At 45.3% G+C, this 16,090-nt stretch overlaps 1 protein-coding gene across 1 annotated transcript in view; it reads right to left on the bottom strand.

The window, feature by feature from the left end:
- Positions 1 to 3,888: 3,888 nt before the first annotated feature.
- LOC119443035 (sodium-coupled monocarboxylate transporter 2-like) overlaps positions 3,889 to 16,090 on the bottom strand; it is a 109,290-nt gene continuing 97,088 nt past the window's right edge. Inside the window, exons 10-13 of the mRNA XM_037708164.2 lie at positions 8,970 to 9,079; positions 8,468 to 8,583; positions 5,469 to 5,632; positions 3,889 to 3,934 (exon numbers count right to left, since the gene is read on the bottom strand). Of these exons, the coding sequence (XP_037564092.1) occupies positions 3,889 to 3,934; positions 5,469 to 5,632; positions 8,468 to 8,583; positions 8,970 to 9,079 (436 nt within the window). The remainder of the gene's footprint in view (positions 3,935 to 5,468; positions 5,633 to 8,467; positions 8,584 to 8,969; positions 9,080 to 16,090) is intronic.

Genomic DNA, 16,090 nt, shown 5'->3' on the forward strand with positions numbered 1-16,090 from the left:
TGTCTGTAATACTTATAGTATAGACAAAATGTGCTGTTTGAGGCGCATCAGGCATTTTCTAATCCAGGTTCACGATGATAACAGTAGTAAGACTGTCATAGTTACTATAGAAGCCTCGCAGGCCACAGAAAGAAACGTGCAGACTGCTAAGGCGAAATCTCCGCTTTACGCGTCCAAGGTACGGTTTCGCTTTGGTCCGCCATGGTCAACCTACCCTGTAAAGTGTTTAAACTCTTACAAGGGAACAACAGTGTAAACGTGTCTAACTCACACCTTCACGCCCTTTTTAGGTGTGAGGATGTGAGTTATGGGTCGACTGACACCATTATTAGTGTTTAATAATGTAAATTACTTTACAGTACACACGTGTAATACCGTGTTCATTGACCCATATGCCTTTCATTAGCTCGAAGGCACTGCTATGACAGTGACAGCTGTCACTGCCGAGCCACAGCTCGTAACTGTACAGAGACCCTGTCATTAAAAATTGATTGCAGCGTCAAATGCTCCTCAACAATTCACACACCGTGCACAAGCATTGTGACAATAAGCCTGTCCATTTACATGTCCCGTAGGGTTAAAACGGAGATACGAGAATGACAGAGCAGCGTCTGTAGGTAAATAGTGATCGTGAGGGGAGAGGCGGCTGTAGCTTTCTCACAGCACCCTCAGAAGTTCCTGACACAATTCACTCACAGCTTGATCTCATTAGACTTACGTGGGGAACGGCGCGTGCCTGTTATATCGCTGGTACGTGCAGTTCATGCCCAACGGGGTGAACTCCATGGCCTAAAGCTCCTGCCCTTGCGCCCTAGTATACACTATCGTAAATGAAACGTATGGTCGCACATTCAGTATAGCAATGAGGCTCGTTGTCTAAATTAGCCATGGTAGCAACATGGCGAAGTTCAAATGAATGCTGTTGAAACTTGCATCCTCCAAGCTCTGTCATATACAACACTGCCTCTCATGACACTGCTGGCGATCAGGGAAGTTCCAGCGTTTCTTACGCTAAATTAGTAGTAGTAGTATTCTTGAATACGCAAATAATGAGGCCGCGAGACCGTGTGAGCACGTTTGGCATGCGCTCGAATTGTTCGTAAGCTTTTGCTCTTGACTGCAATCTAATGAGTAGATTGGGCACACCATATGGCATAACTCTACCACCACGGCACACACTCAGTTTGCGGCACCAGGGGGGGGGGGGGGGGGGGGTCTAATCACGGGAATTATAACGCAGTGCTCAGCCATGCTCAAGAAATACGAGGGCCGCTATAATGTAAGGACTCCTTTCGCTCGTTTCTATTCCTTCCTTAACGTTCACGGCCGAGTTATCCCGGTGATGAGGTGGGTGGAAAAGCGCTCGGTTTACCACTGGGGAAGCACAAGAAGGATGGCATTGGCATAAAATGAATCATTACTATATATCGCCCAAGTTTACTAAATGCTTGGCCATCTCCGTGTCACATTTTTTTCGCTTGCAGCACAGCCTGAGAATATCAGTTTGGCAGAAGTACTGAGATACAGGCTTCTGCTATTAGACAGTTTTAGCAGAGCGTTCACGGTCCGCTCCGCTCAGAGCGTCGTGTCCGAACGATTCGCGCAGAGCGGCTCAGCGGAACGCTAGCGGGAAACGCTAATGCGCGTGCGCACAACGCTCATATCGGCAGCGGAACGAAGAACGCTGCCCACGGTCCGCTACGAAGCCATTTGAGCGGAGCGTTATGGTGCGTCTACTGGTTGCTTTGCCGTTTTACAGCCGCGCTTAGCGCGCGTTGCCGGCGTCTCTGGCAGACGCGCTTGTCAAAGAAGCCAAATCAACGCAGTTTATGCAGCCAGCCGTGTGCGTGAAACGTTAGCGGAGCGGAGCGTAAGCAATGTTTCTGCACGTGAACTCGGAAAACGCGCTACACTCTTAAAAATAGTTCGGAGAAGTTGCTACCTAGTGTAGCACCATTTCCTACCTTACCATAACTGTAGTTGGTAACGATAGAGTTAGTAACATAACTGATTAAACAAGGTAGTTGCCGGTACCAATGGGCCTCAGCTACAATATTCCGAACGCAGTTAGTACTAGAGCACTGCACGGGCTGATTTTTTTCTACCCGGGCCCGGCCCGGGCCCGTTTTTCCGTTGGGCTGCCCGCCTAAGCCCGACCAAAAGTTTTATGGTGAGACATAATCTACGTTACCCGCCCGGCCCGGCCCGCCACCCCTTTACCTTAGGCCCAGCCCGGCCTGAGCCCGGCTCGAAGCCGGCCCGAACCCGACTGGAGACCTACAAAGGCATTGAGCGTCAAGAATTGCTACGTGATGTGCGAAACTGCGCTCTACTGGGAACACTAATATATTTCCAATATACGAGGCGACCCGGGGCTCCGGAAACGAGGGGGGGGGGGGGGGGGGGGGGCTTTGAGCGCATCCTGGTCTTGTAACGGTTAGACAAGTCATGGCTAAAAAAACAAACGCTGACTGTAGTTGTCCAGAGCTCAAGGCTCAATGCATTTGAGTCGTTTTGCCCGAGCACATGTGCCGCCTGCCAAGGCTATTCGTTATTTATTTCCTTGCTACGGACACCTTACGATCATTGGAGTTTTGCTGTTTCTGTATGGGGAGTAAATGATTTCCTTGAATTTACTTCCCATAATTTTATTCACGACGTCGATTATATAACACGTGAAGGCGCTTGCAAGTGAATTTCGAGTGCCACGCAGAGAGTACCATTTCTCTTCCCCAACCCAAAAAATATTAGCCCTAATTATTTCATTATGTCGGATGTTTGAAGTGGTCAAAAAGCAGTTACCTAAATCTTTAATCATTGATTAAGATTCAGTTGTAATCTGTGGCAACGATGACCTTGTCGATAACAAATATTTACAACTCTGCACACACATAGATGTATTGAATTCCAGATCAAACAACAAAACTCAACATAATGAGCAATTATATAAGGATAAAAGCTAGAAAGATAAAGAAGTTTTAAACCATATACATATGGCTTAAAACGGGAGCAACATTGAACAACAGGGGATCCAGCATAGGCGTTTTCCGTAAGCTATGCAAATCAATTAGGAAAAAAATGACTACATGTTTTTAAGGAGGAAAACAAGGTTATCCAGTGAATCGGGATTTAAACATGTTCTTCTTTCGGTCATGATGTAGCCAACAGCGTTAAATTTTCGTTCACTGCTTGCACTTGTTGCGGGAATGCACAAGACTTTTCGCCAGGAAAGCAAGACGTGGCAACGTCTTGCTCTGAGAGTTCCAGCATTGTAGCACATGCATTCCATCACCGTCGGATAGAGCCTCCAGATTGAAGATACGTGTCCAGCTCGTCGAATTCAACCACTACCTCGTCATCATCATACCACTCCTGGAAATCAAGAAGCCTTCGCTTCGCTGGCTGGGCACTGGTCGTTTCTCCAAGGTCGCAGTTTTCTTGAGGTGGCACCACGAGCATGGCCACCATCGTCTCGCGCACAGTGCTGTGAAATGAACGTCTTTCTGCCTCAGTGAGGGCTCTGAGGTGCCGGAAAGGCGGCCTCAAAAACGTGGCGACGTAGTGCAAACCTTCAATTTGCTGCTTGTTCTCCAAAAACAGAGCTGCTCTTTTCTGCAATTTTGTAATCAACGATGTGCCTCCAGGAGTAACAGTTAGATGTCCCTTCAGCCGCCGGTAGTAGAGCAGTGCCAGTGGCAGTGTCGGCAGCTTCTCTTGTTGAAGCTTGTCACTGGCCCCCCTGAACGGTTCCAGGAAATTCACGATATCCTTGAGAGTGGCACTGTCAACGCTCTCCATAAGCGTGCCTGGTTTTAAGAACATATTCAATCTCATCGTACTGCCCTACTAGGGACCTTATCATGACTAGCCATGAATTCCATCTCATGCTTACTTCTTGGCACACGCCATGTGGTAGCTGGTTGGAGAGTCCACTCTGCTTTAGGAACGTCACAATCGTTTTTAGCTTATTAAGTTGTTTGGATAACTCCGGAAGGTGCTGAAAGAGGAACACGTTGTCAAAAGTGGGCCAGAGGATGGTGTTCAGTATGTGGGCCGTGCAATTCATTCTGGGGAAAGTACGTAAAGCACTAATAACGTTCGCCCCTTGGTCAGCTACGAACACTACCTTTTTCAACATGGCCTCCTCGTATCCTAGCTTTGCACACCTGAGTACGATCTCTTTTCTCATGTTCTCTCCAGTTTTCTTCTCGGGAGGGAAATCAGAGGCGAAAAGGACAGAAAAGGACAAGGCTGATCAGCCGCCACTTTTTGTTAATGTAGTGAACAGTGACCCTTGCGTACGCCACCTTCTTATAATCGTCAGTCCACATGTCCACCGTTCAAGCACAACGCCTTGCTTCCATTGCCTGATGTACGCGTATATCTGGCTTCAACGATTCCCTGAGCGCACCAGCCACCTTGCGAAGAACTGTTGTAGGGTGTGGAAAGACATCTTTCGCGGGTACGGTCCAATCAGTTCGTCCAATAAGCCTAGCCAACCAACAGCAATCAGTTCGTCGGCTAGGCTCAAGAACCCTGTGTCGCATACAACGTCTAAAGGCCTCATATCCTTCGCGCCCCGACGAACGCAAGCAGTACCAATAGTTTCCTTCACGCTAGCAGTTGCACTGGGTTTCTTCAGTTGAAAAAACTACATTATGGCAGCGCAGTCGGGAGCCAATCTTACATTTGTGGCGTCTCAGATGGGATGGACCCGTCTTGACACTATCATAGGTGAGGAAGCTTTTGCAGTTCCTACACTGCACGTGTGCTACAGGCGTTAGTGTTTCGGAGTCAACAAGTTCAAAAAATCTTTTCCACACATCACTTTTTCCACTCTATTTCGAGATGAGCGCCAGCTTCCCGGATTCGATGTCTTTCTTTAAGCTCGCGACGTCCATTGTAGCAGATGACACTTAGGCATCGCAGCAGCGGTCTGAAATGAAACAGCAATTGTCAGGCTTCAGCAGAGGAAAGTTGAATAACGGACGCAGCACAGGGTGTCTAACAAGTTGACATTTTCAAGTTCCCCGAGATTTACATGTTCTCCCTGAGTCTTTTGCTAAATTCCCTGAATGACACACAACTTTCTTTTATGGCAAGACGGGCAGACACCATGTCACAGGATGATGTCACTCTCTAACAAGCATGTTAAAAAATGGCGATATAATACAGTTTGAATTGTACGGCGTAATGTTTATTTCATTCAAAACGAAAACAGTAGAGATTATTAAAACGCACAGCGAATTAAATATCTTCCAAAAAAGTGGTAAAACCCATTTCGCAGCGAGTCATATTTTCACATACGAATAATAAAAAGAAGGTACATACAGAAGAAAATATTTTCCAATGCGAGATATTTCAATCTCCTAATAGCAAACTTATTAATTTAGGGTCAAAACTTTGTCACGAATTCGAAACATGCCGTCTTCCTGGAGTTGGTATAGACACCCTGGCAGCGGCATTACCTTCGCAGGCCTTCTTCGACGATTCGGTGTAGGTACGGCGCACACCACAGGGCCCACACAGGAGTTGGAGCCTGGCCGCGGTGGCTGGATGAATGGTTACTGGATGGCCTACGCTCGAGGTTTACGATGATGCTGGTACTGCCCAGGCTTTGGTCGTTGATGCTCTTGAAGAACAGGCGTCCAACGCGAACTTCGCGCTAGCGTTGGCCGCTTGTGACTCGCAAGTCGCCTCGCAGGGAAAAAGAAAAAAAAATCAAAGCCTCCGGCGGCGGCAAGACTCGACCATTTTTATTGGTAGATTTTAAGAGTTGAAACTTTCCATATGTCGCGGGGCCCGCCGAGTGTCGCTGCGATTCTGCGCAGCGTAAAGTCCCTATATAAGAAAAGTACCGCCATCCTTTGATCAACGCCGCTTCGCTTTCTCCTGTACCTCTGATTGGACGATGATAGCGCGCGCTTTGAATTCTTTATTTTTTTTTTCGCCTCAGAGCCATGTTGAAAGTCACTCTGCGCAGCCGCCGTCTAAGCGGGTGGTGGAGCGCGCCCGGCCTGAAAGTTTCAACGTGGACTTTCTAGGGCCGCCACCGTCGACTTGCTTTCGCAAGCAAAAAATGAAGAAAAAAAGCAAGCGCTTTAGGAGAAGGGGCGGCGGGGAAAAAAGCAGATGGCGGTACTTTTACTATTTAGGGACATTAGCGCAGCGAAACGGTGAAACTGAAGTAGAGTGTATTGGACAATGGCCGAGTGGGCACTGGGCCGAACGGCGCTCTCCCTCTGAGGCGCCGGATGTGGAAAAATCGTGCGAGGGAGCTGCCAGCGAACTGAGATTAGGTCGAAGACGCGCTCCGCGGCATATTCAACGTACTTTCGCTGCCGGCGCCGTGGCCGATTGCGCATCGTACGCGCTTAGAATAGTGCTTTACTTCAACTGAAAATATAAAATTACACCATTTTGCCAAAGATATATATTTGAGGCACGGATTATACAACGCGATTATAAAGCGCGTCGTCTGCTAGCGAGCGCGCGTTCGCTACGCGGACGCTGGCGGACGCCCAGATTTTCTTGCAGAACGCCTGTGCAGTACATTTTTTTCATATTTTAGTTGCTTTGGTGCGCCCATGACTCTTGACGGCCGGTACCAAATGTAGTTTTAGCCAGGTGAACTGCTGTTTTTACCACTGTCTTCTAAAAGTAATTGGTATCGCTGAAACATTAAGCTACGTAAGAAAAATTATTATTGATATCGTGTCATTTTACACGCGCTTCTTGTTGGATATTGATCAGGGACAATGATCGAAGAAAACAATATTACACTGAAACAAACCCAGTTTATTACTGCGTGGCGTGAAGAATGACCAATGTATTTCTAGGTAATTAAATCAAAGGGTACATAGACATATATATTCAAGATATATATGTAAGGGAAAAAATAAAAAAATATATCCTAAATGCACTAATTGAGAAAGTGAAAACTTCTGACCGGAATAAGGGCACGTGCTTGCAATAACACACTTATAGCTGAATACTGCACATAGAGCATTAATTGCATTGGTTTCGGTAAGGAATACAATGGCATCCTTTGATTTAAGGCGACTTCGGTCTTTCTGGACTTTTACATTCTGTTCAAACAGCGCAAAATACGACGGAAGAAGAAAAGGGAAGTACACAGGAGTAGCCGCGCCGGGGCAACAGGTTTTTCAGAGTCGAGACGCGTGAGGATAACTCGCTGCACGTTACGTGCACCACCAGAAAGTCGGAGCCCGGCCTGGGCCTACGTGAAAAAACCCGAGCCCGGCCCGGGTCTGGGTCAAAAAGCACATGCCGTGCCCGAGCCCGTGAAAAATTGCCCTACCCGACCCGGCCCGGCCCAACCCATGCAGCGCTCTAGTTAGCACCACCAGATTCCAAATTTCTATAATGTAAGACATATATCGGACCCATCGTGGAATACGTCGCAGCTGGTCCTATATATGCAACAGAGGTGAGAATCTTTGCATCAGGTGTTGCTAACTGCGTTTGGAAATGGCAGCTGAGACCCATTAGCAACAATGACTACCTTGTTTAGTCAGTTATGTTACTAACTTTACCGTTGTGAACTGCAGTTATACTAAGGTAGCAAATGGGGTGACACTAGGTAGTAACTACTATGACCTTTTTTTAGTAGTGTACTGCTCTTGGAAGAGAGGTCCTTCGGTATCTGGGAGACGATTGCCTTTTCTCTGTGCGGTGCATAAAAATTCACATTGCTGCCATTGCATGAGCATAAAAACAAACGCAGTATTATGCGACGCATTAATATAAATAGAATTTACTTGACCACTTCGCTAAAGCTTCGCCTGTCATCGATTCCAACATGGTTACTTTTGTTTTTGTGTGTTTGTTTCTTTATATACGAAGTGTAGAATTGTGTCCTTTAAAATATTTTCGGTCACTTTCAATGCGCACAAAAATTGATATTCATTGGCTTGACATTGAAGCTGGTGCCTACTTACAAAAAATAGGCATTAAGCTGCGGCCCTACGTCTGCCTGTCTGCGCATGGCATTCCTCTGTTCTGTGTAGCTTTATAAAGAATATGAGGTTTGTTCTGCAAGAAGCACAAACATTAAGACGTAGAATCATTTGTATTCTACGGAATACTTTGCCAGATATTTTGAATGACGCAATAGCTGGGGCTGCACCATTAGAGAGTCGCCGGCGCCGGATAGAGGGACCGCGTGGTGCTGTATCTATATGTATATGGCGTTCTTTTGCTGAGCACAAGGTTGCACGATTGATTCCCCGCTGCGGATCCCACATTCCTATGAGAGTGCAATGCAGAGGGGCTCGTGTACGGTGTTTTTGGTGCTCGTTCAAAACTCGAGGTGGTCCAAAATTTATCTGGAGCACACCCCAAGCCCACTATGTACGGCGCCTCCCATAGCCTGTGTGCCACTTATGGGGTGCTAAAAAACAATCACTTTTTATAAAGGCAACACCACGCCACCAAGCTGCCTCACCAAATAACAATTCAAAAATAGATAGGACTCGGAGCCTGTGATACTTGCCTTTGCAGCAGAGCTGACGTAAGGAAGCAAGAGACCACTCAAGGTCATGATGGTGCCACTTCCTGCTGCTATGGAGAGAATGTGCAATGGCGAAGTATATTAAGAAGGCTAGCAGAGTAGCATTCCGCCGAGGAGAGATGCAGTTTATTTTAACTAATTTCATACAAATTGCAGATAGTTGAGTTAAATGTGCCTAAATTATTATTATTATTATTATTATTATTATTATTATTATTATTATTATTATTATTATTATTATTAGTATTATTCGACGCGAAAACAGACATAAAAAAGACAGAGCGAAATAGGAAGAGAGTAGGCTGACAACTGATACCGATAGGTGCACAACGCCTGCCTACTCTTTAGGAAGGAGGTGATGAAAACAAAAGTTAGAGATGTAAATAGGAAGAAGGAAGTGACGAAAGTACAAAACAATAAACAAGGCAAGGCTTACCTAGAGCAACTATCACAAGGGCAGATTTATTTTCCGGTATGCGGAAGTTCGGTGACAGGACGTCAATATACAGAACAGCTGCATTGGAGTTTACTACGGAGGATACTGTGCTGAAATAATAAGATCAATGACCTATGAAGCAACGATGAACACCGGATGTAAATTTGCAACAAAGTTCACTTGCAGACTCCGCTTTCAAAACATTAATTATGCGCACTGTCAAAAATTGCAAAGTGAGATCAGCGATAAGCACTGATTATTTCCTTCATCACCCCATATCTCTAACCTTTTTTTATTTTTTTAACCGCAGAAGATTTTCCTGGCTACGCACCCCACAGTTTCCTATTCGGTGGAAACTACGTCATCGCCCGACATGGGGGTGTCCAGCCTGCCGGCTTCAGCCAAGCAGGTAGTTATTTCTGACTCACGGAAAGTTAACGGTGTTTTATACTTTCGCTACATTTGATCTCACATCAGCAGCAAAGTTCGGGCGTTTCCGTGGCGGTATTCTTGAAATTGTTTTGATGGTACGGTATGAAAGCCTAGCGTGCAATAACACCCAGCCCATTATGTCACTGGCTTTGATATGCAGGGCTTCAAGCGGCATGCGCTCTTCTTTCTTCGCGGTAGCTCGCTACATGAAAAGATGGAAACGTTCAATGACGTACACAAACGTACGAAGGCCTCAGAACGGCTAATTTAGTAGATGCTATGGGGAAAAGTACACCATAAATAGATGTCTCCCATTCTACGCGCTATAAATAAATACTAACTAACCGAATCAGCACTATTGCAAAAAGCCTAAAGATTTAGACACGGAACCCATGAACAATTCTGTCGTTTTTGGATCTCATTTGGTAGCAGAAGCTCACGTATCGAGACTGTTGAAACGCTCATCCATCGGCACGAATGCATCAGTGTGTTCCAGCTCCTCCATACATCTCTCTCGACTTCTAAACGCACCCTTGTTGATCGGCTCTGATCACGTGAAAGCTGAAGCTCGGGTCTCAGAGTTTCAGTTCCGATTCGTGATTTCGAAGTCGCTAACGGGCACATGGCCTGGTAGCGTTTCAAGGCAACACGCCATGCATCCATGGCGAGTAAGTGCAGCATCAATGGCAAACGCACCGAGTTATGTAACACTGGCCCTTCGAGACGAGTGATAAACGCTTTGATGACTGCCCGAGTTGCGCAGGCTGGGACTATATCACTAACCACGTGCTCTACTTGCATAGCTCTTGGTTCACTTCACTTGTTCATCCAGCGTTCCCTCGGCATCAACCTCTGCGGTAACCTACCTTGGCTGCGAAGTCCGAATTGCCCCGATTTTTTTAGCATCCAAAAACCGTCGTAGACTTACAGATTACATCACAGCTGAGAGTTTAAAGAGTCGACGCAGTATGACAGACGGCAAAAACCGACGGTAAATTAGAAACACAGCTTTCTACAGACATCAATTCGCCATAATCAGTATTTAGAATAAATGGCTGCCATAAACCAGCGCAATACACAGTAAAAATTTTTACACCCAAAAGGGTGTAACAAGGGTGTATTCTTATTTTCACGCCCTTGGGTACACTCTTTAACACCCTTCTCCCATTATTTTACAATACTACACCCGATCAGTAGGGTGCATACATCTTTAGCACCCTCCGATTGACACCAAGGGTGTTTCTTTACGCTCAAGAAGGTTGTAAGTGACACACAAATACGTATATGTACACATATGTGTAGGCATGGGTCTTTTACAAAGGCTGTATACAACATGCCCAGAGCATTGGTGATAATAAAGGCGCTTTATTTCGTAATACAGTATTCAAGGCAATTCATCTCAAGTGTATCTATCCTATAGCACTCAATACGTACTCCATATGTACTTATCGCAATCGGCTAGCTTTTATTTTCAATTTAAAGAGCATGCGGTAATTCCAAATTCAAGTCAGCCTGTACGCAAAATGTACCCAGTAAATGCGAATTTGGTGAGCGACACGTTTTTAAGATATTCCTTCAGAAAGAGCTTGCTATGATGTTTTCCTTTCTATCTTTCGAGAAAAACTTTCTGGTGGATGTATCTGGAACAATAATGCATGAAGCCACACTATTTCGGTGTATATTTTGCTAGGCTGCCGCCGCTGACAGCATTTATGTGAGATGGCTAAACTTCACATATTGTCTGGCTTCAATTTTGAAATAACAATATGCCCTATCAAAATCTCAATGAAAAGTAATTGTTTTATTGAATAGTCTTCCTAAAATATACGTTTCATGGCCGCGACCATTAATTATTTATGGTCGTGGCCTTGAACTGTATCACTTGTTATCTTCACGGTGCTGTTTTTTTTTTCTCTTTATATCACTGGCAAAATGCCTGATATATACAGAGTAAGTTCGACAGATATTCCCTTTTAAGAATCGTGTTAGCCAACATGAACATGATTCTACAAGAGCCCACCAGCTGTTCTAGCTTTTAGCCACCGAACTATGCAAATTACCAGTAAGTTGAATACATTTTTATTCCTTTTTCACTCTTTACTTTCTTGAGTACACTGCGAACGAAGATCAACAAATTATTGAAGAATTGCACTACAATAGAGAATTTGTTTTCACTAGTATCATTTGATCACAATAAATAAATACGCAATCCAATTACAAAACACAGACACCACCAGTAATCCCACTGAACAGACACATCGCACGACAACCACGCAATTTTAAGATAGTTCTGGGTGAGAAAAACCAAGCTTGCCATTTGACATGAATAAATGAGAATTAGTAAGCCAAACGCAGTCAATTTATCTTTAGAACAAGGAATGGCGTGCGCTTATAACACGGCGCCCCATGTGCTTATGTATGTACAGTGGCTCTGTTGCAAATTCTGAAAATGAGGTTATAACTATGTACTTGTCAGTTGTGCTCACAACAAACACATGGAAGTGTTCATCGAAGCGAACAGTCTCAAGTAGCTCAAGCATGTTCAAAAGAACTTTGTCCACATAAAACAGTCCGCAAACATGCACAAACTAAGGCAAGCTGTCATCTGGAACAATAAGCTGCATCCTATGCGGCATATATGATCTTCCATAAGTTCGCGAACATGCATCGATATGCACGGTGTGCCGACTACGCGATGGTGACCGAAGATGAGGGACCTAGTACTGTGGGTACTAAAAAGAAAAAAAAAGAAAAGAAAAAACGCCCAATGCCGTGTTGACCTAGCGATTCAACCTTTATTTCTGTTTTTACCCTACATGCAACACCATTTCTTGCATGAGCTTTATTCTAACATTGAGAAAAATTTATGACACAACTCATTATTTACCCGTTCATTACATGCACCAACCAACCCAAATTAGCAATACACTAAACGCATTGCCGTCCACAGCATTGCAACACTGGCGCACTGGGGTTTGCCATCCCCAGTAGGAAATCGGACGCTCGTCTGATTGACCTGCCTGCCTTTCCTATCCTTGCTTTCTCTATCTCTTTCTACAAACTGCGCTCCCTTGTTGAAGAGGAAGCGTTATCCTCTTTCAGAGTTAAATTATTTGTCGAGCTATAATTTTACTGTTCCAGCAACTACAGCATAAACTGGAAAACGGAACCGATTCCGATTTGTTCTCCGTGCTCACAGCGCGCGGCACCAGGTGGCACAATGCGCAGCGCTTCCGATCTCGAAGGATCCAAGAAGCGGTTGATGCAGCTGCAAATGTGTAGTCAGTCGGCTTTTACCGTTTTATGTTGTCCAGATTGCTAGTTCACCGTAAATATGTTTTGATTTGTACTCAAGAGTGGAGCAAGGCCCCAAGGAACAGAAATTGACGCATCGGGAGCGAAGAACGGAAGCGATGGATGGTTACGCTGCTTGACTCTCGGCATGTTCAAAATGGCGAAATTCCGAATTTGTCGCTGTGTGATGTGCGCGTGTGTGCTCGTGATGTGCCATCATAGCGCGGAAATATTTGTGCTGAATGTGTTTCACTTCGTCTACAAAACTCTGCACGCAATGGCATCGAAGACGTCGTGTGTTCAGGTGCACGTATGTGCTTGGATGCGGATAGCCTGCCCTCAACGGTAGCGCTGAGCTCAGCCATGTTGGCTCAGCGGAGTCACCGCTACCCCCTCAACGGATGTTCAACAGTCTACGCGCTCGTAACTTGCTCACGAGGTAAGCCCGTTGTCATTTTATTTGTTTTCTTTGCGTAGCGTAGGACCGTAGGTGTTAAAATGATATGTGGTGAGCCGGCGTCGCGATCAGAAATATTTTTTTCGAAAATGCCAATAAACGGCGTCTTACGGCAAAAAGGACGCGTGAATGGGAAAAAGGATTACGTTCGAGGTAGATTACTCGTTGGCGTAACCTGTTCTCGCACGGGCGTGGTACGTCGCATGGACATACTCACGCCTGCGACGCTCGTGCTGTATCAGTCATGCCGGATTATACCTTTCTCGCGCCTCTACCTTCAAAATAACATCACTGATTTTCCCGGGGGAGCCGTAGGGGCCGTAGTGGAGACCGGGGCTGCTGTCCTGGAGCAGTATTTTCGCTCATGCCCGGCTTTTCGTGTGCTGCTCGCTGTGACTTTTCAAAATATACTAACTCAAAGAAAATGCTCAAACAAAATGCCCCTACTGCTCCCCCGGGAAACTCAGTGATGGCATTTTGAAGGTAGAGCGCCTTAAGTCTTGAGAAAGGTATAATCTGGCATGGCTGACCCACAGCCGAGACAATGTCTGTCTGACATACCGCGGCTGTGCTCAAAAAATAGGTTACGCCAACGAGGCATTTATCACGTTTGATCTACATGGTAGTGCGGTCGGCTCGATCGCGATCGAAATTTTCCGTGTGATGATTATAACCTCTTATTGTGATTGTGATTTTCAACCATTTCAGAAAACGGATATTGTTGAATCAAAGGTAAACAAAGCTATTACAAGCAAGAAATAACGAGAATTTTGTACAAGTGTATTGCACATGTCTGTCTGATCATTGAAGCTAACACGAATTGTAATCCTTTTACAGACCTCCTTGCTGTTGCAACTCAAGATAATTGCTTCAATTGGGAAGGAAAAAACAGCAGTGCCAGCGCTATTTGTGCTTGAGAACGTAAGTTCTTTCACATATTCATTAATGAAATTGGATCTAAACAATGCCGTAATTCCTCAAATGGCTTTGATTGTGGAAACAGTGTAGCTACTGTATAAAGACCCAGATGCTTTTTGTTTAATGTGAACTGCGGTCCTACTTCATTTCACCAGCTATTTATTCGTTTTTATTTATTCTTGTTGCCCTAAAGGCCCTCACAGGGAGGGTATTACATAGGGGGGGGGGGGTGATACAATCATTAATAAGTGCTGTACGTATTAGGAAGAACAACAATACATGTAGCAATAATGGGAAAACAATTAAATCATAAATCAATATACAAAAGGTAAGGGTGAACAAACGAGCAATCTTTAACTGCTCTTGCACTCAATGTGAGGAGCATCTATGCTGCAAAAATGACCTTGCTTGCATTACACAGGTTATTAGAATAATGCTGGGTTGTGTTAAGCTTCTCTACAGCCTAAATTGTTTGCAGTTGAGGCTGCATTACTACATTATACTGGCTTGCTTAAGCATAGCAACCCCTTTATAACGTGCTTACACATGCAAAAGCATGAATATACTTTCATGATCAGTAAGCTTTCTTTGTTGTCATTGCAGGACGTGAGGGTTCCGCACTCCCCCTGTGTGGTGTATTCTGGCCACAACCTGGAACACGCAGAGTTTCTCCACCTCTGTGTCAAAAAGGAGCGGCTGTTCATGGTCAGAAATGCGAAGGAAGGGGTCGTCGCAATCATGAGTGTATTTTTTGTACTGAACATAGTACATGGGCCTAAATCCTTCAACACCAGTGCAGTACTGGAACGATTGTTTTTTGGTTTGAATATAACAATGCCAAGAGTGGTTGTTACAAAGTTTGTGAACAGAGTTGTGCAGGCAATGAGACGCCGAGGTTCATGTACAGAGGGGTCCGCTGTTAAAGGGAACACCGGAACGTGTGGCGTCTGATCGGCGACACCGCCGGTCGGCGGCCGTAACGAGTGTCGCGCAAGCGCAGTGACGGCTGTGGGCGGTGCTCTTTCGGCGTCTGCTACGGTGAGCTGCCGCGCTTCGTATCGTCGCGAAGCAACCAGCTCGCGTAATTCGTGTTTGAACGCAGCCACTTTCCTTCCAGTGGAAAGGAAAGTGGCTGGATTGATGCATAATCAGATAAATGCCCTTATCATCAGCAGCAATGACCGTGCCATCTTTTGTTCGCCTTATCATTTCATAAAGATTTTTGCCCACCTCAAAAATGTTTAGTGTGCACGTCGATACCCATGATTCAACGATAACTCGTGTGATACCTTTTTACAAATTAATATGTTCGTTAAAGGCGCTTGTGCATTCTTTGTGCAGCCTATGCACTGCAGCGACTCGAATATGCAGTAGTAGAAATGAGATGGGCACTACACACGGAGAAGTATTCTCTAATATAGCCGTGTCACAAAGAGACATCCGTAAAAAAAAGATCAAACTTGTCTTGTAAGCTGAAACGGCAAAAATATCTGCTTGTTCATATTTTGCATCGTCCAATTTTCCTTCAGCTTTGCAATGGCTGGCTATCAGTGTTTGGCCATGCACTCACCGACCACCATTAAAAAGGCGTGATCGGCCTGCTTCTCTACTATCCGAAGTGCGGCAGCAGACGGTAGCAGACGACAAAAGAACACCGCCCACAGCGCTCACTGCGCCTGCGCGAAACTTGGTGCAGCCACCGGCCAGTGGTGGCACCGAGCTCCACCGCCCGGTGGAGCTCAGTGTTCCCTTTAACAGTGGACCCCTCTGTACATTAACATATGAATGCTAGCCTGACAATTTTGTGCATTAGCTTGAGCAATAGTTTTGTGCAATTTTAATGTAACATTTTCTTTCTTTTTTATCACGATAATAGCATCATCCTGTAACTTTCTTCCGCTGCCTCTGTGCCAACCACATTATCTATAGACTGCACCTTTTTTTAATGACTTGGCAGACAATGTAATAGTGCCCAGATGTATAGGTCAGCTAAAAAGAAACGTAGTGTGCTGTAGTCTGC

Source organism: Dermacentor silvarum, chromosome 1 (genome assembly GCF_013339745.2).
Source record: "Dermacentor silvarum isolate Dsil-2018 chromosome 1, BIME_Dsil_1.4, whole genome shotgun sequence".
Classification (NCBI taxonomy): Eukaryota; Metazoa; Arthropoda; class Arachnida; order Ixodida; family Ixodidae; genus Dermacentor; species Dermacentor silvarum.